Below are 24,499 nucleotides of genomic sequence, written 5' to 3'. Positions count from 1 at the left end.
CGGTCCGAAAAGCTGTTCCATCCATGAGTTCTTTGTGACTTACTCTGGTAAAGGACGGTCTTTCGTGGCACACAGTAGTGAGTGTTGAGTGCGCCATTTGACACATGGAGCATCGCTGCGCAGATGATGTTTAGGACTGAGAGAAGGGACATGGTTCAGAGTGTAAAACAGCTGTACAGCCCGACTCGGCCCGCACCACGTTCTCAGTGACGCGTCATGGTCCGAGGTCTTGGTCCAGATGTGGTTCTTTCCAGTTGAATTAGTGGCCCTGGACATGTGCGCCACTGCCGCAAGTCGTGTTTAATAGCAGTTCATACAAAAAGTGGTAAAGGCAGAAAGAGGTACAGATCCACAGTAGAGGGAGAGTCCTGGTTCTGTTGCTATCTATGTAGGAGTTAGCCTCCAGTGTAGCGCCAATGAGCTGCTGGTCTGCTCTCTGGAAGGGGGCGAAGAAGCCATTTTGCCCACCTACAGGTGAAGGGTGCTGGAGGAGATCATTTTCCTGGTACCGCTTTCTACAAGAGAAAATATATGAAAAACACACGTTTACTTTACCTATATAAAATAAGGTGCTACAGTATATCTCATGTTGTTAGCTTATGAGTTTTCTGTGGGTACTTTTCATTCCACAAGGCCAAAATGTGTAGGACTGGGTTTATTTAGACATTAAAGACATTAAATAAGTGATATGAATGAGTTTATTACTAAAATAAAACAAAAAAGCAGTTGCAGTGAATAGCCAGTCTTATGCACATCACATATGTAATTTAGTTTCAATCAAGCTGCCTTAAAAACCCACATAACAGAACATAGCTAAACTCAGCCTTAGAGGCAACATAACTGAGGATACTTCAAGGACAGCTGGGAAAATAGGTAAACGCACACAATATTTATTAGAAGTGATCGTAATATAAAACCACAGTGAACGACATCGCCCACAAACCCCCACTCTCTCTTCCTTCTCTGTCTCTGTCTCTTCCTGTCCTCCTCCCTGATAAGAACCTGTTTCCTCTGGGCTCAGCAGGGTTCACACAGCACAGTGGATCGGATCAGGTTCGGGCATGCATGCAGAGGGAAAACAACCAATTGCATAAGTGCCCTGGGATTTGACACTTTTGGACACGTTACGACAAACATTACCGTGGAAACTTATTCAAAATTCATTAGCACACTTTTTTCTTTGCCAGGATTTAAAGGAAACCTCAGTGGAGAGTGGAATATCAAAGCAAAAAACTCCACTCTTATCTTTTTCCCCCGCACGCTGCTTAAAAGCAGCAGCACCAGACTGCTGCGGGATTTTGATTTCTAGGAGAAAAATAAGCAGAGGGTTTTTTTTTCTAATGTTATTTGAGTTACATGGGATATTCATGGAATATATGTTGTATTAAAATACATGTTTTTAGCAAAGCTCCAATACATTTATCCCATTTCGAAACATTTCGAGCATTTGGTAAATGAGATGCAATAGCTGATGTCCGTGCATGTATTGATTTCTCTCATCTAGTCATATCCTATGTATTGCCAAGTTAAAAAGATAGATGGATGGATGGATGGATGGATGGATGGATGGATGGATGGATAGATACAATTTCAGTACCCTAGAATCCTTGACAGGCCCTCACACCGCTCCTTCACACCTGTTAGCAGTAGCCGGAGTTCTGAGCCAGCATTTTTAAACTCCGCTCCCACGATGTTGTTTTTGCGTGACCCAGCGGGACGAGCCGCTGCATGTATGCAGAGCCGCAGCTCTTATCTGCTCTCAAAGAACAACCAGCATACCTTCCCTCCCCCAGGCTTCAGGTTGAGCACTACAACTGGACCGAAGGAGTGCTGGTGGTTTTTGACAGCCTTTGACAGATGCTTCTAAACGGTGCAGACAGGCAGGTATGACTACAATAATAGAGCACGTAGCAGTTGGCCCCTGCTTTTCTGCTTTGTTTACTCAGGGTCATACTCACACACACTGACATGTGCACTTGTGTGTGTTTTAGGGGTGGAGGTGGGTAGGTGCATACGGTAGGGGAGGTTTTCAACGAGGATCGTGCCTTTTCAGAGCGGATTTTCTAACGCAATCAAACTACAGTGCTTCGCCTGACAAATTCAAAAAAAAAATTTTCATTTTTACACGGGTAATGTTTAGTGTAACTAAACATCGCAGGTTCCTTCTGAAGTTGTGTGTCTGATTGACTAATGGGACATGACTGAGTTCTCAGTTCTAAGAAGCTAAGAAGTGCTACTGTTTGATTATTGGCTGAGGTTAAAAGTTCAGCGAGGTACTGGGCGGATCGACGTTATAAGTAAATAAATACATTCTTTTACATGATTATATTCTAAATAAAAGCTTAACATACTACATTTTATTGAGATGATGAAGATGAGCGATGAGGTGATCAACTGACAGTCGGTTTGATATCACGGGATCCCGTGGTTGAAATGACCCTAAAGTAATATAACATTAAAAAAAACAAAACACAAAAAGGGCTGCCTGCTGATATACAGTATGTATATACACATATGTACACACATGTATAAATACATACATACTTTTGACCTGCTACTTCTAGTCATCCTCTTCATTCAAAGTCTCTACTTTCCTTTTTATTTGTGTACAAAATCATCCATGTCCTGCCTTTGGAAAGGAGTTCAAAAAGCAGGACTGGATCTCGACCCCGGAAGATTCATTACTTGTAACTACTGTATCTGTCCAGTACATGACTATGTGTCAGTGGAACGGCTCTCTGTGTTGTGTCTTTGCCACTGGCTTTATCTCACAAGGAAGGACCCTCCCATGGATTTTTGACCTTTGAACTTGGACACGGGCAACACAAATCACCGCCCAAATCTCTTTTGCAGACAACGGCATGTGAACCTGTTGACTTGTTGGGACCCTTTGGTGCACAATTAGTAAATCAAAAACACAGCACATTATTTTTGTACATGTTAACAATATCTGTTCTGTCCTAAACCGACAGGAAATGAGGTGTGTGCTTGTATTCGGTTTCTCACCCTCGTGTTACAGGTGACTTACCGTGTATATAAAGCTTCTTTTTCTTCTTCCAGTAAATCCAGTAAAACCTGCTCCAGAATCAGTTATAAAACACACTACAGTTCCACGCCTCAACCCTTGTTCACCTTTGAAAAAAAAACAAACAAATGTGTGCTCACATGTACAAACAGTGTACATTCAGTGTGTGCGTCTGCGCGAGCGTTCGTGTATTTCCCACACGGAAATTTTGAAAAAAAATATATCAGCGTTGCAGCAGCTGCAGCCTAAGGGCTTTTTACTCATGACACAACAGAATATGAACCAAGTGGGCTGCACAAAGGCTGCGAACGACCTGGTGCAGGCGACCGAAGAGAGCCTACGGCAGTACCGTCAGAGACTCCCACCACTGGAAGCGTGGGGATATTTATATCACATTCCCTTGACTCCACTATCTAACACTGCCTGACGATGGAGTCTTTACAATCACAAGCTGTGCACAAAGAGAACCCCAGACGTGCAGAGACAAGCGTGACACCGTCATCACCGTGACTCATAACAAAACCAAAGTTCCAGTTCCAGATAATGAAGTCCCTCACCTGCGCCTGTGTTATGCTGTTGAAGAAATGATCGGTTTTAGCCCTGCTTTATATGCATGGATGGATGGATGGATGGATGGATGGATGGATGGTTGACTAATTATTATCTGGGCTGTGTTAAAAAATATATTTCACTCTAGAGTTCAATAACATTTAAGAATTTATCAAGCCGTTTTAAGTTTTCCTGGTGTGATTATTTATAATATATTTAACCTGAATATCTATGGGTGCGATTTGTTTCGCAAATTTTTTTCTAGTGTTGGAATGTTTTGCATTTTCAAGAAGCACTGCAGTACTTTGAAACACACTAAGTAGTATTTTTAGTTCAAGAATTCCAAATAAGCCCCCAAAGAACAAAACCAATGACAGTGAAACTTCAACACCTAAACCAAAGCGTAGGAAGATGAGTGAACTTCTGAGACCCTGAGACCAGAGTGGAAAACAACTGACTCAGAAAAAAAGTCACAACGGCCCTGCACAGGAAGGAACTGTCGGGCTGCACACCAAGAAAAACTCTGCACAGCAACTCCTGGACTGAATGTATGATCAACATGACGTCGAGGTAGACAGAAGTCAGACAAACCAAAATACGAAGACGCCGGCACACAACATGCTGCTGACCTAAATCTGCAGTGTAAACTGATGTCCTGTACATCAGCTGGTCCAAATGTCACACAGCCAATACGACTAATTAACTAAGCAATTGATTTGTTATAGCATTGACAAAAAAAAAAAAAATTGATTAGTAACTCCGTGACAACAGAAACGGTGTGTTCCAGGGACATGGTGACATTAGCCTTAACCTAAAATTTCACAATCCATTAATGATTACATTTCACATGACACTGTAAGGGCGAGGCCTCCTCAGGCTGTAACTGATTCACCCCAGTGGCTGACGTACAGTCGGTTGACTCACTGACTGTCTGACTGCTGCTGCCTGTTTCTCTCTGTGCCTGTCTGAGAGGTTCAGGGTCGGCCAGTCTGTGAGCCGGCCGTGGCACAGTGTTCCATGACAGGGACCGTGACAGGAAACCGGTTGTGGGAGGCCGTCCACCTTTGACACTCCTGGTGTTTTGGACCGTATTGTCAGAGTGGAAAACAAACCCCCCGGGGTTCAGCGGCCGGTTGTACTTTTACACTAGAGGAGGCGCCGATCACTCGTGTTATAATGACAGCACTGTGTGACATACAGCCGAGTTATTATCAGCAGAAGTCATCACGGGCGCACGTGTAGTTTTCTAGACAGTCAGATAGTAGACCAGCAAACTAAAAGGCAACCACAAGACAACGTGCTCAGCACAGCTTTGTGCAACAACAACAAAAAAAACACTCACGACTTCCTCCTCTGGGTGGTTTAATTGCGATTAATCGTGTTTGGACAAATCACTTAGACACACTAAAGACGAGTCTGCGGTTTAGGGTTTACATGCACGCACAAAAACACACACATGCAAAATGCGGGGAAAGGAAGGGAACGGAAGGAAAACAGCGGAACATACCTTTAGACTCTCAATGTTCTAAATTACTGACCAAAACGCAAATGCAAAACAAAAACAAATGTGTGCAGATGAGAGATTTCCGTGGAACACAGTGTCATCTGTCAGACAGTTTCACAACAAACAAGAGAGAAATAGAATGTAGATTAATGAAGACTGACATGGCTCAAGGGCCAAATGATTACAGATCATACTGTACTTTGCCCTGAGGAAAAATAAAAAAAAGTTTCATGTCACACACAGTGCTGAAGGGAGGCCAAATTATCGTTTCTAACCCGACGCCTGTGCTTCTGACTGTACAAAGTGTTTTGCACATTTATCAGGAGTTAGCACCGAGAGTCAGCTGAAACCTCAGAGAGCCAGCGTCGTATTTGTGGTGTAGCTGTAGGTATCCATGTCCTCACCTTCTGACCTCAGTGTCTGAGCAACAGCGTGACATTTGACGTTGGGCAATGCCCGCATGCGAGCGCAGTGATAGTTCACGTTCACCATGCGTACAGTATCCGCTTTCCTGGTTAGAAACCAGTATCGCGTGCTACGATTCTCACGTTCATTAAAGCTATTGAGTTTCACTCTCGCCCCTCAGAGCGCTCACTTCTGTTCAGTTACCTTCAGTCATAACAGAGTTTAGAGCTTTTTGTCGTACTGTAAATCAGAGTAAACCTAAAAGTACTTCTCAGTATAACACAGTAGGAAATGTCTATCTGTTTAAATATTATCTTTAACGTACTGTGTTTGACCACAACAATGGACAAAGGAATAAAACCACACTGGCACTGAGAATGGTAGGGTTAGAGAACAGTGGGTTTTTTAGCTGTAGACTAATTAGGTGGTTGATTAGTCATCGGTTATTACACAGTTCTCAGTTCTTACAGTACCAAATATTCATGGTGGTCACTTATCATTTCGTTATGACTTGTCCTCCATGTTCTTTTCCTAATCTGTCTCCATGCCTATTTCTAAAAAGGTACGTTAGCGTTGTATTTTGCATTACATACTGAACAATCCAAAAAAAAAAGTGGCCAAATAATGTCGATTATATAGTCAAACTACCAACATGTGGCTACCCTTCAGCAGTACAACCACAGATCCCAATGGGGCCGCGATCCCTGGATTGACAACCTGATTGAATTGAATGTATATTTTAACAATATGCCAGTAATTCAAGTATTACACAGTTTTACACAAACACCAAAAGCTGTCAAAAGTGATAACTTTCCTAGTGGCAACTTGAAAATGTGTTCAAAGGGATTGGGGTGTGTGTTGCTCAGAACCTCCCCTCAGGACTTTCATCACACCAACTGCACCCGAAGCCTACACTTGTACTGACGACACCGCCCAGTAACTGCAACACCATCTGCTGTGACACTGAAGTATTTGCACCGTGTCTCCTGCTCCGGCTTAGTCTTTAGACTATTATTAGACGAGGATCTCCTTTAATCTGGACATAAGTCAGAGAGAAATGTCTCTGTCTGCGTGTCCGCTTCTCCGTGGTGCTGCCACAGGTTCACACTTTCCTATATCCCGCACTTTTGAGCCGTCACTGAGTCTTAAAACAAGCCGCAGCAACGCAAATAACAACAAGACACTGATCCAAAAGATCCCAAAGTCAAGGGGCTCCGATCCGAAGACTTACCCGCAGCTGAGGCACAGGTCTCTCGGAAGTAAAAGTACTGTCACTGTTTACGTTTCCACCCTGGTGTTCCACCTGTAACGTTCACTCCACAGGCGAATCCTGCAGGGAGGGAGCGATGATCTGCTGCTCTCCCCGCACGTCAGCTGACTTTTGACTGGAGCTTTTCCTTTAAAAGCGCCACTCACCTTCCTAACCAATCACACGCCAACGAGGATCGACGTCCTCTCGTTAGGATAGAAATGATATCCTGCTGTGATCGTTTTACACGTGCTCCAGATCACAAATAATAATAATAAAACAAAATGTAATATAGGATTATGAAATTACTTTATCAAAACGGCCCACGAAACGCGTACTTAAAATTAAATATAATTAAAAACATATAAACACACTATTTTTTTTAGCTATTTACGTTTTTATGAACTCCAAACAAGAGAGCGAGATTAAAATTCGAGAGACTTTTTAATAAAATTATAATTCAAGTTCAAAACAAAACTTGCCCATTCCTAAATATTAATAGTACGAATCCTATACTATCACTAACATTTTTTTTTAAATGTTAATAAATTAATAATTAAATTTTTATACACGACACGGGCACCAACTGCCACCTTGTGGTTGAGAATAGCGAGTGTCAATGTCAAACATTGAAAAATATACAGTATCTGTCTTTTAAGAAGCCTAACAGGGACAGCACAATTGTTATTATCTTTATTTATACATATTGGACTTAACTAAAAACTAAAATAATTATATAAAATATAAAAGCATTATATATATATACTAATGTTTAGCCATAGACTCACTGTATGTTTGTGTTCAGAAATAATATTAAATATATATTCCAAACTGTAGGAGGATTATTAGCCATTAGCTGAGTTGCATTTTTAAGCAAATGTCATAATCTGCACAGAGGAATTCTCACATTTGAATACAAAAGTAATGCCATTGGTTAAAAAGCCACTGGTTTAAAGGTACATTGACGTTTACTCATTACTTAGTATAATATGTTGGGTATGGAAGAGGGTTGCAAACACTTTAACAGACAAATTATGTCCCAAATTGCCCCAACTAAACCCTGTTCAAAAACCCCGCATCGGTTAGGTAAAGATTCAAATCTGTGAAAACATGTTTTGGTGGTCTGATGAGACCACGACGGAAATTTTCAAACGAAGCTTTTAAAAACGTTTCCACTGTGACAACAGCATGAGTGGGCATGAAGAGTAGCATTTCTCTGCACACAAAGGTTTTCTATTTTTTTTTAAATGTGCACATTTCACACATGATCAAAGTTCTTGCACTTAATTCCATCATTCATTTAATAAACACTCCATACAAAGAGATTCATTTTCCAGAAAGGACTCCATAATGAAACACTCGTTTTTGATGTTGACTGTTGTTACTTATTATCATCTGCACCATCATTAATTATATTAAAATAACAGAGAATAGAAAATAGAAAACGTATTTACATAAAATGCCCAGGTGAAGAAACAGGATCCCTGATTATATTATGAAGTTCTATAATCGGTATGAACACAAATATAAGGAAATCATAGGAAAATATCAAAACACTGTCTGTCAAAAAAAGGCCTTAGAACAGCTTCTGTTGCATCGACAACACAGTTGTTTTCAGAAAGAGCAGTGTTCCTAAACAAGAGCTCTGTGGCCGCCTGTCGGTTTGGCTCTGCGTGTGCTCTGCTCATATTTCCTGCCTGTGGTGCCGGAGGTCCAGTGGTTCATGGACGAGGGAACAGTCTTCGGGTTAGTGGTCAACGTCCCAACTCGAGGTGAAGGCTGTCTGTTGGCCACAGGACGTGTGTTCGCGTAAATGGGCTCTTCTCCTGGACATAATATGATTGAAAATGAATTTACTTTAAATATGAAAATGTAAAAAATGTTGATATTCCTGAACGTTCTAATAATAAACAGGAGACGATGTTTCATGTTTATCTTAATATTATATTTTATACGTTTTTTTTGTTGCAAGCAACATGCAAATTCTAATGTTGTAAAGTGATATATAAAAAGTTTTGACTCTGACCATTTGTGAATGAAGGTCAAATGAAGGTCTTTTTAATGTAATATTAAGTACATATCTATTATTTATTTGCTTTTGTCCGATCTTCTTCTTCTATTCCCTCAAGAGGGCGCCACAGTTTACTTACTCCATAGAAATCATAATTATTATATTGAGCACAAAAGTGAATATATATGTGTGTGTGTGTGGGGGGGGGGGGGGGGGGGGGGGGAGGGTTGTGGTATGAGAGGGTTATAAAGACGAATTCGTAGACTTTCTCGTTATGTTTTTACATTTGTTTCATTTGACCACTTCCTGTGACAACTATATTTTGAACATGGCATAAAAAGAACTCTGTGGTCATTTTAAAAAAAAGTTTTTTGAATAAGTTCACTGTGACAGCAGTACACGTCAAATGCTCAAAATGCTATGCTCAAAGTTCTCAAACACGTATTTAATTAACCTCGCAAATACACTAGAAAAAAAATTGAAACATAATTTTTTACGTGAAGAGAATAACATTTCACTCATTGTAGGTTTTACTTACAATATTAAATGTCCAGTTAGAGCAATAAAGATATTTATCCTTTAAAAATGTTAAACACGTTAACAAAAATGTAAGGACATAAATAGTAACAGTAACGGCAAGAAAATAACACCTTCACCTCCTTTTTAAACGAACATTTCAATTTGTTTCTAGGGTAAAGGTAATTGGTTTATTCTGCCCTTTAATGTGAGCTATTTTCTGTTTCGGGAAAACTTGGTTTTTTGTAACCTTTACCTTAATCGATTAATCGAAGTCTGGAGCCTGCCACTCTAGAAATATCACGTCTCTGACTTTGCCATGCTCTCACCACAAGCAGCAACAGAGTGCCTCAGTTGCCCTAGATTCTGCGATGATGTTTTAAGATTAGCCTACGCTTTTGGTGTTACAGTAAACTACACAAAGTTCAAGTTCTTCATCAGGTTCTTGTGAAGATATCACAAACTGAAAATTCTTACAACTGTTTGCCATGGATCAGGATGATTGATCACAACTGAGAAAATGAGTAGAAAGAGTTTTGTACCTCTGCTCCTCTGACATGTTCTCAGTGTGAGGCACAAAACCAGCAAAAGGATCAGAATGAGAAGTGAAACAGACGAAATGATCCATATCCCCCAGTCAATGCCCAGGAGGTTGTTTGATTCTGTGGCTGCGGGCAGACAAGTGAGAAAATATCATGTCAGTACTAGACTACAACGTGTGCAAGTTGTCACAATTGTCAAACCATTGATTATTACATCAGCTCAGTGCACTGTTAAGGCATGTTTCACTAATATTTTACCGGGTATGTTAGATAAGACACTGAATGCTCTAATTTGTGTTTGGATATAATTGCGCACACACATTTACTCCTGCACACACACCTGTTTTATTCGGCACAAGTGACGGGTTTTCTGTCGTTTCCATTAAGTTCTTCACTGTGATGAAGGACACAAAAAATAATCAGGTATATCTGTTGTCATAGCATATACATATATTTAAACATATGTATATGTGTATATATATATATATATATGTATTTAACATAGAACCCTGATGTGGCCCTCCAATGAAACGACGAAGAGCAGTGGCCCCCGGCTCAATTGAATTAAGACCCCTGATTCAGACATAGTACATACAGTATATACCCTTGCCTAAACGTTTGCACTTCACAAATTACTGTTTGATTTGTTTTAGTTAGTATAAGTAAAATTATTTTGTTGCTGTATGCCAAATGATGTAAAATAAATCATTTAAATTAAGCACATGAGACATATACATAAATCTTTTTTTTTTAATTAGTCCTCAAGTTTCAAATTATACTGGTTATGAGGCAATAGTTAATTTTTACTGAATACACAATTAGCTGTTAAGCCGTTCATACAACATTAGCACATACTTACTAAATGTCACATGGGCCGTCTTGCTGCAATTGCTTGAAAGTAAGGTAATTTCGTCCTTGACGCTGCATTTGTACCGTCCACTGAGTGTAACATTTGATACGGTGTGTGTCATTTCAGTGCCGATTTCCTTTGTAACCACCCTTTGAAAGATGCTTAGTGACTCGTTGGTTGTAGAGGGAATGAAAAACCATTGCACTAGAAACCTTGCGTAGTTTCTTGTCTCCAGTTTGCAATGCAGGGCCAAAGAGGAGCCAAAGGCAATGTATATCCTTTTCTCTGTATCATCCAGATCCACATTTTCCTGACCTGACACCATCATGACCACGAATGACACTGTCGAACAAACAGACAGACAGAGAGAAATACAGCGACATAGTTAGACAGCACCATCAAACAGTACAACTGAGCCTACTGTACTTTTGTGGACGTCTGTTTGATTTTGTTAAATGTCAAATCTCACCTGTGAACAGCACTAGAGTTGACATTTCAGTCTTCTCTTGTCACACGGGCTCGTCTACTCATCCTATCTCTGCTGCCGTCCTGATTTCTCAGTTACCTTAACTGTAGAAGCAAATTCATGTGTGGGTGGCCGGTTTGAGAAGAACGAGCCAGAGGAGGAGGAGTAAAGTTTGTGACTGTGCTATGAGAATATCCTGCTCTCAATGGGGGACTGGTTTCTGTGAGGGAGTAATCTCAATGAAAATTTGAATTAATTAAAACAAAAATGACACACACCACAGACAGTTTTCTATATTAAACAACCCAACACAAAAAAAGTTATGTACCTCTCTCGTTTCTCCAATAAAAAAAAATTAAAATAAAAAAAAACATGAACACACATCCTGAGAACTTTTGCAGGGTGTGTGTCACATGCAGTACCTAGATAAAGATTTATGAATGTTCTTGGCTTAAAAACAACCAAAAAGACACACAAACCCACAAAGCAAATGGAGGGAGTTCAATTTTGTACCCTCGCTGCATCTTAGTTACAAAAAAAGAGAAGAAGAACTGTAGGCTTCCTGTGACAAGGTGCAGCGAACCAGTTGAACTTTATGATACAAGCTTCAACCACAACCTGCATTGGCTGACACAGACACAACAGACATCAAATACATATAGACATATAGACATACCGTAGAAGATCCCCTGAGTGTGTGTGTGGTTACGTCTAAAAAAGCTTGCAAAAAAAAAAAAAAGAAAAAGAAAGATGCAATATAGGCGATTCAACTACATACATGGGCCATATGGTATTTAAATGAAAACATTTGAATGTTAAGTATTTAAACATATTTCAAGTCAAGTCAAGTCAAATGGATTGGTTCCAGATTTGGATGTTGATTGAGATTATATTTAAATATGTAATATTTAAAATAGTTATTAATACGGTTTGAAAGGTACTGATTCTAGGATTAGAAACACAGAAGTACTTTTAGCAAGCCTTATATGAGCTTTAAAAATAAATAAATAAATAAAAGAACGAAATGGGTGTTCCTCCTACTGTTTGTGCCTATGTGAGGGAGAAGGAAAAGATTAAGACAAAGAATAGACATAATGAGACCACTAAACAGCTAGTTTGTTTAGAGCTAACTATAGCTTTGGGTCATATTTATCAGCGTTTCATGGTTTCATTTACTGGGTTCTTTAGCGAATACTGACCAAGACTACCACCACACGAGGGATTTTATTTTTCTTCATGTGCGTATTATTCTCATCTGTTATTTTCGCATTTACTTGTTTTAAATTATTATTAACGGCGACGTATAATTCACTGAGCGCTGCTCAGGACGGTCAGCCAATTGAAACTACAATGCCCGAAACATCTCTGGCGCATGCGCTCTACGTCCTCCAAAGACGTTAGTGGAGATCGGTGACCGTCGAGAGATTCATCTCCCGTAGCAGCTAACGCTCAAGTAAATCAAGAAAACCAGGAACGGACAAAAAGACGGAGGTTTTCGCGGCTCGGGCCGAGTTGGTGCATCCAGGTGGCAGGATGGGGGACCAGAAAGTAAGCTATAGCCGGAGAAACAGGTGTCTGTGATGGGGGACGCTGCTCCAGCAGGGCGTAGTGTACAAAGGAGAAGGCGGTGGGAGTTTGCGGATGCGGCACGGGCTTGTGTTTAACAGCAGTTTTTATTTTTTAACTGGTATCTTACGTTTAGACACCGTGGTGTTGGCGTCATCATTTTTTATTGTTATATCGTTGTGGAAATCAGGGACGGAGCTGGGGCCTTGGCGCAGTTCCGCCTGCATTCTGTTCCCAAGACTCCACTATGAATGAGCCTTTTCACTGACACAGGCAAGAGAGAGTGAAAGGCTGCGGTGAAATTAGAGATGTGACGATACACGATTTTCTTTTCCAGCATCACTGTTGACAAGCAGTCATGTTGAGTCAATCACCGAAGATAGCTGCAGTGTTCGTGGTTGTCATATGTGTGGAAATGAACCGTTTACGACAGTTCAAACAGTGCTGTAATTATGTTTCTTTAAAAAGGAGGGTGTGGTGAAAGGAGGAGACACGTAATTGGAGCAAATCTTTGAAATACTCTTAAAAATGTTTTTATCGTTATTGACCACTTAAAGATAGCTGTCTATGTCCATTGTCCATCCATCCATCCATTTTCATCCGCTTATCCGTTATCGGGTCGTGGGGGCAGCAGTCGCCACCGTTGCACCGTACCAACCCCCCTGAACCTTCCTGCGGGTGGTGAGTCCACTGGAAGGTACCAACCGCCCTAACCGGGATTCGAACTTCCCCAGGAGGTGAACCCTGGGGTTCCACACCAATGACAGAGACATTGCCTCTGGGCCAAAGCGCCACATGCCTCATTGTGTTGCTACAATGTATTTTATTTTATGGGAATATTTACATTTTTTAACTCTAACATATCTAAAGTTGATGACAATACACACATTTGACGGTCCTCACAGAATCTAAAAATTCTGTTATTCACATGGGTGTCAGTGGGTTTTGATATGAAAAATTTAAAAAAAATTTAAATACCTTAGATGATCCTTTAGGAATAAAATATAAATACCTTAGATGATCCTTTAGGAATGAGATAATTGATTTGCACAAGCTAAAAATATTTATTTTAATTTAGGGATTTAAGAATGTGCAAATATACAATTTTTTTTTTTTAGTTTTTATAATTAAGACAAGATTAACTTTTCATATTGTTTAATGCCTCTGTGTGTGTTTGTGTGTGTTGTTCGTTTCCTTGGAGTCGACTTCAGTGACTGTGCTGCTCCGTTATTAAATTATACATGTGCTCCATTCTTTCTGACAAGTGTCTCTGTGCTCAGCAGCACTGGAGGCCAATCATCTTTAAGACAGGTGAAAGCACTAGGCTGATAACACACCTGACTGTATTGTGAAAAAAAAAATTATATATAATTTTGTCCTGCAAAATAAGATGCTGCAACTAAACTTAAAATTCTTTATGTCTAAATTAAATACTTTAAATTGCATCAGTGTACTAATATTTATGAACCTTAATGTTAGGCTAGTGTTTTAATGCTTTCCTGCCATATTCATATCAAACATTTGTCTTTTCCAAAATCGATATAATTGCTTGTAAATTTGAAAAGGATGCAGCACTAACCAAATGGTTCTGCAGAATACAAATTTGTTACAGCCCTAGTTTTTATATATTACATTCCATTTGGTAATATCATAGTCAGCAGATGTCATGTGAGGTTTATTTTGATCTGTATAAAGATATAGTGTTTGCAATAATAACGTCTGATCATTTGTACCATCAGGAATCTCTGCTGAAGATCACCCACACCCTGACCATGAAGAATGAGGAAATTTCAAACTTCGTCTGCACCCTCAAACAAAGCCTCGACAACTTGGAGGTAAAATTACAAATATACCTGTGAACCAGTGTTGTTTGTTTGTTTGTTTTTTTCAGTATTCAATGTCGTTGTTTTTTTTACTTACTCTCCCTTTTTTTTTTTTTTTACCTGCCACCAGGCAAACTCCACCCGAGTGCAGGAAGACCTGCAGGCTGAGTTCACGACCCTTCAGTCAGTTCTTGATGAAATGAAGGACAACATGTTGACGCGTATCAAACAGGAGAGAGCCACCCGCACATATGAGCTCCAGGTACTGACCACATTTCCCACAGTTACCCATTACTGGTCAAACACACAGCTTACATTGAAGTCTGTGGTTCATTTGATGTGAAATCAAAATTATAAAACCAAATGTCCCACAGTATTCTAATTTAAAAATCGACTTACTTGAAGTTAACAGAATTTCAATGAATCATATCTATTTACAACAGTTTTAGCTCATCTAAAATTGTACTACATATATATTTTGCTTTTTCACGCTCTTAAAAAGGGATAGAATTTTCTCACCAGGATCAACCTTATGTTCACATGTGACTTGGCAGTAATTCTTTGCCAAGGATGTTACAGTGTTTAAAAAGTGGTTTTAACTAGCTTAAAATAAAAAAAAAAGTCATGGGTTTTCTGATCAAACGATGGAGATGAGTCTAAAACAGGTGTGTCAAACATACAGCCCGCGGGCCAAAATCGTTCCGCTACGGTGTTGAAATTTTGAAAAAAAAAAAAAAGCACACTAAATATCCAGCATATTTTTTGGAAAATTATTTTTCATTAAACATATATAAATAATATGATATATTTATATAATATATATAATAATAATAATAAATATCTAATATACTTGTACTTCTTTGCATGAAAACAAAGGGGGAAAAACGTGTTATGTTATGATTCGACTGGTCTGGCCCACTTGACATCCGATTGGGTTGTATGCTGTCTGTGAACCAAAATGAGTTTGACACCCCTGATCTAAACTGTGGGGAATATGACTATGTAGGTAAACTGTCTTAATAATATTTGATTTTTCTGTGTACCCAGAGTCAGGTGACTGCCTGTTCCAAAGCTCTGGAGAGTTCGGAGGAGCTACTGGAGTTAGCCAATCAGACGCTGTGCTCCTCTGAGACTGATGGTTTCTCTCAGGTAAAAGAAAATCTCCCTCTGCCGTTGTAACACTGCTGCTGCTGCTGTTGCTACGGCTACGCTGTTCTCTGGTTTGTTTTAACTCCACTGTTATTGATTGACGATGGAATGGCACTGATTAAATCTGTCTTTCTTGTGTTGTCATACTAGCAGTTGCTCTAACACACAGACACTTGCAACATTTATTGTGTCCATTGATGACGGGACTCAGATTTCTCTTTGCTCCGTATCTCCTTTCTCTTTTTCCTTTCCCTCTCTGCTCCTCTCCAGGCGGCCAAAGACATTAAGGATAGGTATAGTAATCAGCCATTCAATGCTTTCCTTTTTTTTGTCATGTCCTCCAGTAACCTATCAGCTGTGTTCCTCATGTAGCGTGCATGCACTCAAACCTGAAGCCACTAGGGTTGTCAAAATTATATATAAAAAAAAATCAAAAATAAAATACCAATATTTGGGTATGAACACGCTATCTTTAGACTGGCCTTATCCTTATGGTTGTTAGAAAATAAAAAAGATGGCTAAAAGCAATTACTGAATACGAAACTGATAGACAGACGGGGGGGAGTCCAATGATGGAGTGATAGCGATTTTTCAAAGTGGGATGTGTGTCCCCCTGGGGCTGCCAGGTGGCACTGCAGGGGGGCCTCAGAATTAGAGGACCCGGCTTCAGCGTGGTATAAAACAACTAGCCCAAGTGTAAGTGCACCCTAAGACTGCATGGCTTCCCTGGAGTCGGTTAGTGCCATCTGTGAAAGTTCTTGAATTTGTAGAATTTTTCATACTCTCAAAAGAGGAATAAAGAAAAAAATACAAGTTTGGGGAAGCATCCTGCAAGTGAACACACCATACACTTCTAGCAAAAGCTGCGGAAAGGAATCAGATTAAACCCCACTGAGGAATTAAAGCTAACAGCACTGATTTTCGGTTGAAGTCATACTATTACTAACTAACTATTAGTTAATAGCATCCATCGTAATCAAAGCTATCATTAATTTAGCTGTAACAAAGTATCAAAGTAATAAAATATATAACCTAAAATAAACCAGGATAATCTTTGGTTTTACTTGGTGTTTGTATTGTATTTTCCGTATGCGTAGTCAACTTCTCTCTTTTATGGTATAGTGACAACCCTAGTAGCCACTTATTCTGTAGACCTCTCGACATGAAAAGACTTCGCACTTGAGATTCTTTTGTCTCTTGTGTTCAGCTGTCTTTCAAAGTCTGAACCATCTGCTGTCCACCCCACCTAGGATGAGTGCTGCTCCCTCTCTTGCTCTGCTCCCTCTCTCTCGAACAGGGTGATGAGATCAGTCGTAGTACCAGTGAAGTTAGATGACTTTTTTTTTTTTTTTTAGCACCCCTACTAGAGTCATCCATTTTTTTCCTTTGCCTCAGAATGTGTTTAATAATGACCCACACTTGTGTCTGCTCCTTATGTTTGTCTGTGTGTGTATCTCTCTTTGTCTGCAGTGTGACAATGGCTCCAGCCTTTCGCCTCTCCCTGAAGGCTAAAGCCAGTGACAACATGAGTCACCTGATGGTGGATTTCAGCCAGGAGAGGGAGTTGTTGAAGAGCCTCAAGTTTCTGCCAGGTTTGCTCCTCTTTTACTGAAATAACGCAGACACAAAGGCTGCCTAAAATTCACTGTTCAGTTTAACTGTAGACACAGACAGCTTAGCGGAGAGTCATTTAAATAAAATGAATCACAATCACATTTTGTCTAATGGAATGTAATCAGAGGCGTAAATAGTAAATGCACACACAACGTAATGTGACCTATATATTTTTTTACTTTGCCATTCACACCTAATATGCATCCGAGATGTCGCACACACTACATACAGTACTTGGAAGTGCCGGAACATGCAGTACTACAGCAGTACTGAGCTTCTTCTTTTACTTCTTGCTAATTTCTACTGTCACACCTAATACAGCGCGTACTTGCCGCACTATTGGCTAATATAGCATGCTCTACTGTTCCTCGTGCTGATTGGCTCATGCATTACAGTATGCAGCAATTCAATGTGTTGTGTTTTTCCCTAAAAGTTATTGTGGACTTTAACAGATAGGACCATTTCCCATTGACTTCCATTCATACAGAGCTCTAGCTGCAGTCAGTTGAATTATTACTATTAATTACTTCACTGTTACATCAGGTTGACTTTATATGCTTTCAAAGCCTATATTTATTTATTTTGTACTGTCCAAAGTTTGGTCACTTTTTAAGATGACAGTGATTACACAACACCGTTTTTCTTTTCAACACATTGCGACAAACCTAGATCCAAACTTAGTTTGTCCAGGTCCACCCTTGAAATCCTCACAGAAATTGGTTTTGATTTTTGACCATGTACCGTTGGAAAAAAAAGAAGCTTTCCTGAAGGTAATACTCAATATTTTATGTTAAAATAATTCATCTATATATACTTTATATTTATTTATCTCATGTTTATTTTTATAATTTGATAATATAATTTTCATTATAAAATTAGTAAACTCTAAACTAAAAAAACTGTTAAACCAGCCAATCAGTGAAGTTGGACCATACAACTACTGCTGACTTTTTGTGTACACATATGTTGTGTAGCGACACATGAACTCGGTCAGAAACCGTCAGCAGTTCCATTCATCCATCCATCCATCCATTTTCATCCGCTTATCCGTTACCGGGTCGCGGGGGCAGCAGTCACACATATGTTGTGTAGCGACACATGAACTCGGTCAGAAACCGTCAGCAGTTCCATTCAACAGTAATAAATAAATGAGTCAAAAGGCATGTACGCTGAATGTTCCTCACAGCAGTGAAACCACAGACGCTCTGCAGCTGTGTGAAACGTGTTAGCCGCTTCAGAGAGCCACTGTGGTTGTTTTACAGCCCATGCATTTGGTGTAGGTCACCACTCTCTCTATCACCACACAGCGTGCTTTGAGAAAGAAAAAAAAAAAAAAAAAAGCATGCATGTGAAAACGTTTCTGAGACCGATGGAAAGGAAAAGTATTTTCTCGTCTTCACTTGTCTTTTACCCACGAACTTCTTTGTTCCCCCTTGAAGAAGACACAGTATAGACGTCAGAACACACTCTGTTCGGGTTGTGTTTTTGTGCCCCCAAAATGAGAACACTGTACATGGTGGCCATAACCGGAAATTTAAAATAAATATTACACTTTTTTTTAGATAAATGTTAACAGCTGACAGACTTGTAAATGCAGGACTTCTTCAATGAGCATGTGAAAGGTTTGTTGGAATAGTTAAATAATTATTAATAATTAAATAATTATATCAGTACATTATTTTATCAATTACTAGACATTTCAGGCTACCACATTTGAATTCCAGGTGACACCACATAGGCTCACGATCCTAAGGTTGACAGTTTAAGTTTAAGGATATGTAATAACCTTAAATTATTATTATTATTATTATTATTATTATTATTATTATTATTATTATTATATTGTATGTAAAACAGTTTAAAGTTCACACTGTATTAAACCAACTCTACAACCGTATAAAACCCTACCTTGTTATTTTCATTTCAGTTCTAATCTTTTTCAAATAATACACAATTTCACACTGAGTATTCTTGTACAACAACTCAACAACAATGAACACAACTTGACTGTGGAGTGAATGTCTTTTCCTGTCCTGTCATGCAGTTCCTGCCACACCAGAGATCCAGGTGTCGGAGTGTCAGGTGTGTGACAACACAGTGACTGTGGTGTGGACATTAGCAGAGCCCGACAGCAAGATAGACCACTACATCCTGGAACACAGACGGACCAATCACGAGGGTCCGCCTCGCATCAGGGAGGATTACCCTTGGATGGTGGTGGAGGGGATACGAGAGATGGAGCACACGATCACAGGTAGAAGAGGGAGCTATATATATATATATGTATATATATATATAATATATATTATTTATTTATTTTTCAAATATATATATTTTTATTTTATTTTAATTTTTTTATTTTTCGGTTTCCAGGGCTGCGGTTTGACACCCGCTACATGACATTCAGAGTGAGAGCCTGCAACAAAGCTGTGGCCGGAGACTTTTCGGAACCAGTTACAATCGAAACACACGGTAAGAAAATTAAACATCAACTCCGTTTACTGTGAAATAGTCATGTGAACAGTTAAAGGGTCTCAATGTTCTTGGGCTCTGAATAAAGGTGGACTGTAATTAGAGAATCTCATTCAATTTGACCCTTGACCCCTCCTATTTCTCCCGGTTTCTCACATGCTCTGATGGTGTAGGGTGTCCTGAATCCTGGGCATGTAATTTGACCTCAGTAGACGTTTCAGGGCGTGTACTGTGAAAGAATTGTAACATTTATAGAAACTCAGTTCCAAATGTCCTAAAACCTTGGGCTTGTGCTTACCAGTGAAATTGAAAGTATGAAATCTTATTTAAAAAGGACCATTTGAAGTACAAGGATTATCAGTGAAATTGAAAGTATGAAAAGGACCATTTGAAGTACAAGGATTAGGTTCTTTTCATTGAAAATAATGTCAAAAAAGTGGGGTCGCCTTAGAACCACGGGTCAAGCCCCTGACACATTCTGATGGTTGTCTGGGGTCGCTGCATGACATTGCACAGCTGTTGAATGCATTTTTTTTTTCAACAAACTGCATGACAAATTGATCTCACTGTTATGGCTAATGAATTATTAGTATTTAATTTAATTTAGTTTGATAAGTGAGTGATTTGTTGAGGGTTTTGCATTTAAAATACAGATCTCAGTGGTTGTATTTATAACCCAAAAAGAAAAGCCGTTTGTAATTATTATTTCAAATAATGTTTTTTTAAACAAAGTCAATTTTGATTATCTGAAGATTAGTCTTGAAACGAGGGGGGCTCATCAAAAAAAGAGGCTTCCTCTTTCTAAAGCCCACGCATATCGACTTACTGAGACATATTCACCACAGCGTCACCTTCCTCCTGCAGTGTCCCATTTCCAAGGTCAGAAGGTCAGAAATAATAGCACTAAAAGAGACGGTTAAATAACTGACTGCCGCTTGTCTACTTACTGTGCGTAAAAACATTTTCAAAGTATCTCACATCCTCACTCTTACTGTTTCAGCCTTCACCTTCAAACTCGACGCCGCCTCGGCCCACCAGAACCTGAAGGTGGAGGACCTGAGTGTGGAGTGGGACAGCAGCGGAGGGAAGGTGCAGGAGATTCGCAAAGAGAAAAATCGTATCAACTCTCCGCTGCACTCTCCAGCCAGGTTTGTAAGAAGACGTGCTGCATCGATCGTTAGACGTTTTTGACTCCACTCACAATTACATGCATTCTCTGAACTTGAACATTGGTTTCTGTTCACTCTGGCATAACAACCATACGTGTGTCAGTATTGGTGATGGTGTGTTATACAGACAGTCGTCAGGATTTCTCTACATCCGACTTCACTTTACCATCTGAAATGATAAACAGCTGAGGCTGCAATCATTTGTCACAGATTTTTTTTTACTCTTTTAAATAAAAGGTTAAGGCCACGCAGTATGAGAAGTGCTCATCATTACAGTAGTGTCACATCATCACAGTAGTGTCACATCATTACAGTATGTCACATCATTACAGTAGTTGTCACATCATTACAGTAGTGTCACATCATCACAGTAGAGCCCCTCATGCATTGTGTACTTCTCCATTTGTTAAATCATTCCACCTTAAATGACCTGGATGACCTACTCAGACACCTCACTTCTTTTTTTTTACCTTATTTGGGAACTGAGCATTTGACCCCACACTCACGCACGCACACACGCAAACACATGTTGTTGTATTTAATAGTTTACTAATTTAATTGAATAGTCTAATGAGGCAGTAGCAGCCATTTGGTCACACACCAGCCACTGTGAAGAACCGTATCCTCCTGTTTTGTTCATGATCAGGTCGGCCCTGGCCTCACCCAAGAGAGGACCGACCGCCCGTCCGGGCAGAGACAGGTTTACAGCAGAGTCTTACACAGTCCTGGGTAAGAACAGTCTGTGTAAATGTACTTTTTTATATATATACTGTATATTTTACCAAAATCGACAATATTTTGCGATTTCCTCTCCCATCGTAGCTGACACCATGATCGATGCGGGACAGCATTACTGGGAGGTTCGGTTCGATAAGGAAAGCAAAGCCTTCGCTGTCGGGGTGGCCCTGCGCAGCCTGGGTCGATTTGACCAGCTGGGAAAAAGCAGCGCCTCCTGGTGCATTCACCTGAACAACTGGCTCCAGCAGAGCCTCACAGCCAAGCACAACAACAAAGCTCGAACTCTGGACTGTCAAATCCCCAGCACAATTGGCGTTTACATTCACTACGAAGAAGGTAGGATCAACACCACCGGTCCTCACTGACGCTGGAAATACAAATCATCTCTGAGGTTCTCTGAAGTTCACTTAGTTTAAACCAAATGAATGACTTGAACTAGTGTGTTTGGATTATTTATTCAACTCCTGTATCAGCAGTTGTCATGGTCACAGAGTTAGTGATCCACTTTACAGCCCTGGGTCATATAAACACAAATAAACACAAGACACAGACAAGCTCATTCAGCATTATTCACCCAGTGGGTGACAACACATCAGCAGGAGCAGCGGCTCAACAAGCAGAGAAAAGACAAATGAACAGTCAATCGATGGACGAATGAGCATTTAGTCCTGGCTGTTTACATCGGCGGTATTTAAAAGACGGGGGGCGGAAAGGATGAAATCTCTTTCTTCGGTTGTTCTGTGGAGGATGGAGAAATTCACCGTCCTGAGGGAATGGAATAGCATGTGGAATATGCTATGTTAATATACAATATATACAGTATATACATAAATAGACAGATGAGAACCAATTCCCTTTCTGTGACTTATTACTTTTGCCTTACACCAAAAACGATCACCTGTTCAAGTCCAGGGATTCTCCCAATACTGCAGTTTTTTTTTTGTTTTTTGTTTTTTTCACAGTCTGACAACATCTAGAATTAAGTTCATGGTCCATTCTTAATTGACATAAGGTTTGAGTATGAGTATCCCACCAATGCTGGTATTGCAACCCTGAAATTATTAAGAGGCAGAAGATAAACAAAACAAAGGAAAATTTAAAAAAAAAAGTCTTGAATTTACTGTTTAAAACTCAAGAATGCTACGAGACAAGTTCCACTGGAAAACAGTGTATGTGTTGTAATTATAAATATGATCTGTCTACTCTTTGTTCAGGTTTACTCTCTTTCTACAATGCCAAAACTAAGCAGCTGATGCATACCTTCAAATCAAAGTTCCCACAGCCGGTAATTCCAGCTTTCATGGTGAGGAATCCACGTCTGTTTCCACGTGTCTGTTTCATAAGACCTTTGTTTGGCCTTTCACTTAACTCTGCTGTCGTTGTGTTGCCCCTGCAGGTGTGGAATGGCAGTTTCTCAGTGGTGACAGGTCTGCAGGTGCCCAGTATGGTTCAGAGTGGCCAGAGAAGGAACAGTGGTACCAGCAGCTCCAACGCCAGCGTCAACTAAATCCATCCGCAGCTCCCCCCGCCCCCCCGCCCCCGTTGAACGCCGCTCGCTCTGTGGGATCACCTGCTGCTGTGACCGCACTCGCAGCCATATCCACCAAGAGTTCAGACACTGCAGTGAGATGGTCATATCTGGTTCTCACGTCAGTGTTGCATGACGACAACAAGCGGTTTCGGGAATGGGTGAGTCATCGGCATATTCAGTGACAGAGCTCTCCTTCTCAAGAACTCTGGCTATAATTGCTCCGAGCACATTAGCTGTAGTCTTACTGCTTTAAATCTCTCTGGTTATCGTTGTTTAGCATTGATTTCACTGCTGCTAGGTTCACAATTTAGCGCTGGCCGCTGCTCCATTGTCTTCATGTCAGCTGCGTTATCAGCCGGCTGTCGCTTCAGGTTCAGGCTTCACCTCTGACCTCTGTCTGCTCTCTCTCTCTCTCTCTTTCTTTTCCTGTGCCTTCCATGTCATCTCTAAACTGAGAGGCCAAAAGTTAACAACACGCTACAAAGAACAGCATCATAATGCACTACGTAATACTGTGTATTAGTATACAGGAAGTGTTCCTTTCTATGTACATCAATGTATTGTAACAGTGTCACTGTAACCTATCGTAGCTTAGTGATAATTGTCACCTGGCAGCCTCAGCCAGATGTTTCACCACTGTTAGACACTCAGTACATTTACAGATATTAGTTACATTTACATACTGTATATGCATTCAGCAGATGCTTTTATCCAAAGCGACAACAGAAGGATTAACAATCGAGCGTGTGGCGTCTCTGTCCCCGAGGCAGGCGTGCTAACTGCCGCACTGTGGAACTCACAAGTTCCACTTTTAACAAATGTCAGTTGGACTTACTGTTCTCTATGTCCTTGACCCCGTTAACCATCACAGGTTGGGAGGTGTTTTATATATTGTACTTTGACCAACTATGTCACGGCTGGTGGCCACATTTCCTGTTTTCTTGTTGGCAGGTGCCATGACAGACAAAGCGTTCAATACGAGCGACGATCTTTTTTAAGATGAGTTTAGATGAGTGTAACTAGCAGGAAGTGTTTAGGTTATTATATTCACACAGTATTTCACAAACATTTCACAAGGATTGATGATCAGATATTAACAAACAAACGTTAACTTTCAAATATACAACCCTCATTGTTAGATTAAAATCAGTGTGATGGCCAAGGTTTTTATTCTACCAGAATGTTGCTGATGGTTTGAACACACGTGTAAGTCAGTACTGAAAAAAATTGTCGGTAAAATAAAGTCTCCTAAAGGCATAATCTATAGACAGGAAATCAGCATTTGGGTATTTTGTTTTGTACTTCCTGATTGTTTGGTAA

The 24,499-nt window shown here is 40.1% G+C and overlaps 4 protein-coding genes across 6 annotated transcripts in view; 1 reads left to right on the top strand and 3 right to left on the bottom strand.

Annotated features, from left to right (window-relative positions):
* The window catches only part of LOC103376753 (semaphorin-4E), a 15,382-nt gene extending 8,472 nt beyond the window's left edge, over positions 1–6,910 (bottom strand). The window contains exons 1-3 of one of the 2 annotated variants that reach the window (XM_025066294.1): positions 6,715–6,910; positions 3,029–3,132; positions 44–515 (exon numbers count right to left, since the gene is read on the bottom strand). In XM_025066294.1, coding sequence (XP_024922062.1) covers positions 44–152 — 109 coding nt within the window. In that variant the 5' untranslated portion in view covers positions 153–515; positions 3,029–3,132; positions 6,715–6,910. The remainder of the gene's footprint in view (positions 1–43; positions 516–3,028; positions 3,133–6,714) is intronic. The other variant, XM_008307257.2, reaches the window with a different exon arrangement.
* Positions 1–24,499, bottom strand: part of LOC103399996 (methyl-CpG-binding domain protein 3-like) — an 844,757-nt gene that overhangs the window by 320,296 nt on the left and 499,962 nt on the right. The window lies entirely within an intron of this gene.
* On the bottom strand, positions 7,184–11,811 carry LOC103376754 (uncharacterized). 2 transcript variants are annotated; one of them, XM_025052558.1, is made up of 5 exons: positions 11,121–11,811; positions 10,661–10,993; positions 10,142–10,195; positions 9,802–9,927; positions 7,185–8,558 (listed from the first exon to the last, which is right to left on the bottom strand). In XM_025052558.1, the coding sequence occupies exons 1-5, from the start codon at positions 11,143–11,145 to the stop codon at positions 8,365–8,367; spliced, it is 732 nt and encodes a 243-aa protein (XP_024908326.1). In that variant the 5' UTR covers positions 11,146–11,811; the 3' UTR covers positions 7,185–8,364. The 2 variants fall into 2 exon arrangements, with proteins under 2 accessions (XP_008305483.1, XP_024908326.1); XM_008307261.3 differs by lacking the exon at positions 10,142–10,195 and having other exon boundaries at positions 7,184–8,558; positions 11,121–11,810.
* On the top strand, positions 12,239–24,383 carry fsd1 (fibronectin type III and SPRY domain containing 1). Its single transcript, XM_008307264.3, has 13 exons — positions 12,239–12,665; positions 14,423–14,518; positions 14,637–14,768; positions 15,554–15,655; positions 15,926–15,948; positions 17,126–17,247; positions 19,314–19,523; positions 19,643–19,741; positions 20,742–20,889; positions 21,557–21,639; positions 21,733–21,984; positions 22,863–22,951; positions 23,045–24,383. Exons 1-13 carry the CDS (start codon positions 12,651–12,653, stop codon positions 23,153–23,155), a joined length of 1,482 nt encoding a protein of 493 aa, XP_008305486.1. The 5' UTR covers positions 12,239–12,650; the 3' UTR covers positions 23,156–24,383.

The sequence above is a fragment of the Cynoglossus semilaevis genome, chromosome 2, assembly GCF_000523025.1.
Source record: "Cynoglossus semilaevis isolate Cse_v1.0 chromosome 2, Cse_v1.0, whole genome shotgun sequence".
Lineage (NCBI taxonomy): Eukaryota > Metazoa > Chordata > Actinopteri > Pleuronectiformes > Cynoglossidae > Cynoglossus > Cynoglossus semilaevis.
Note: the sequence above shows the minus strand (reverse complement) of the source record. Positions and strands in the feature narration are given on the sequence as shown.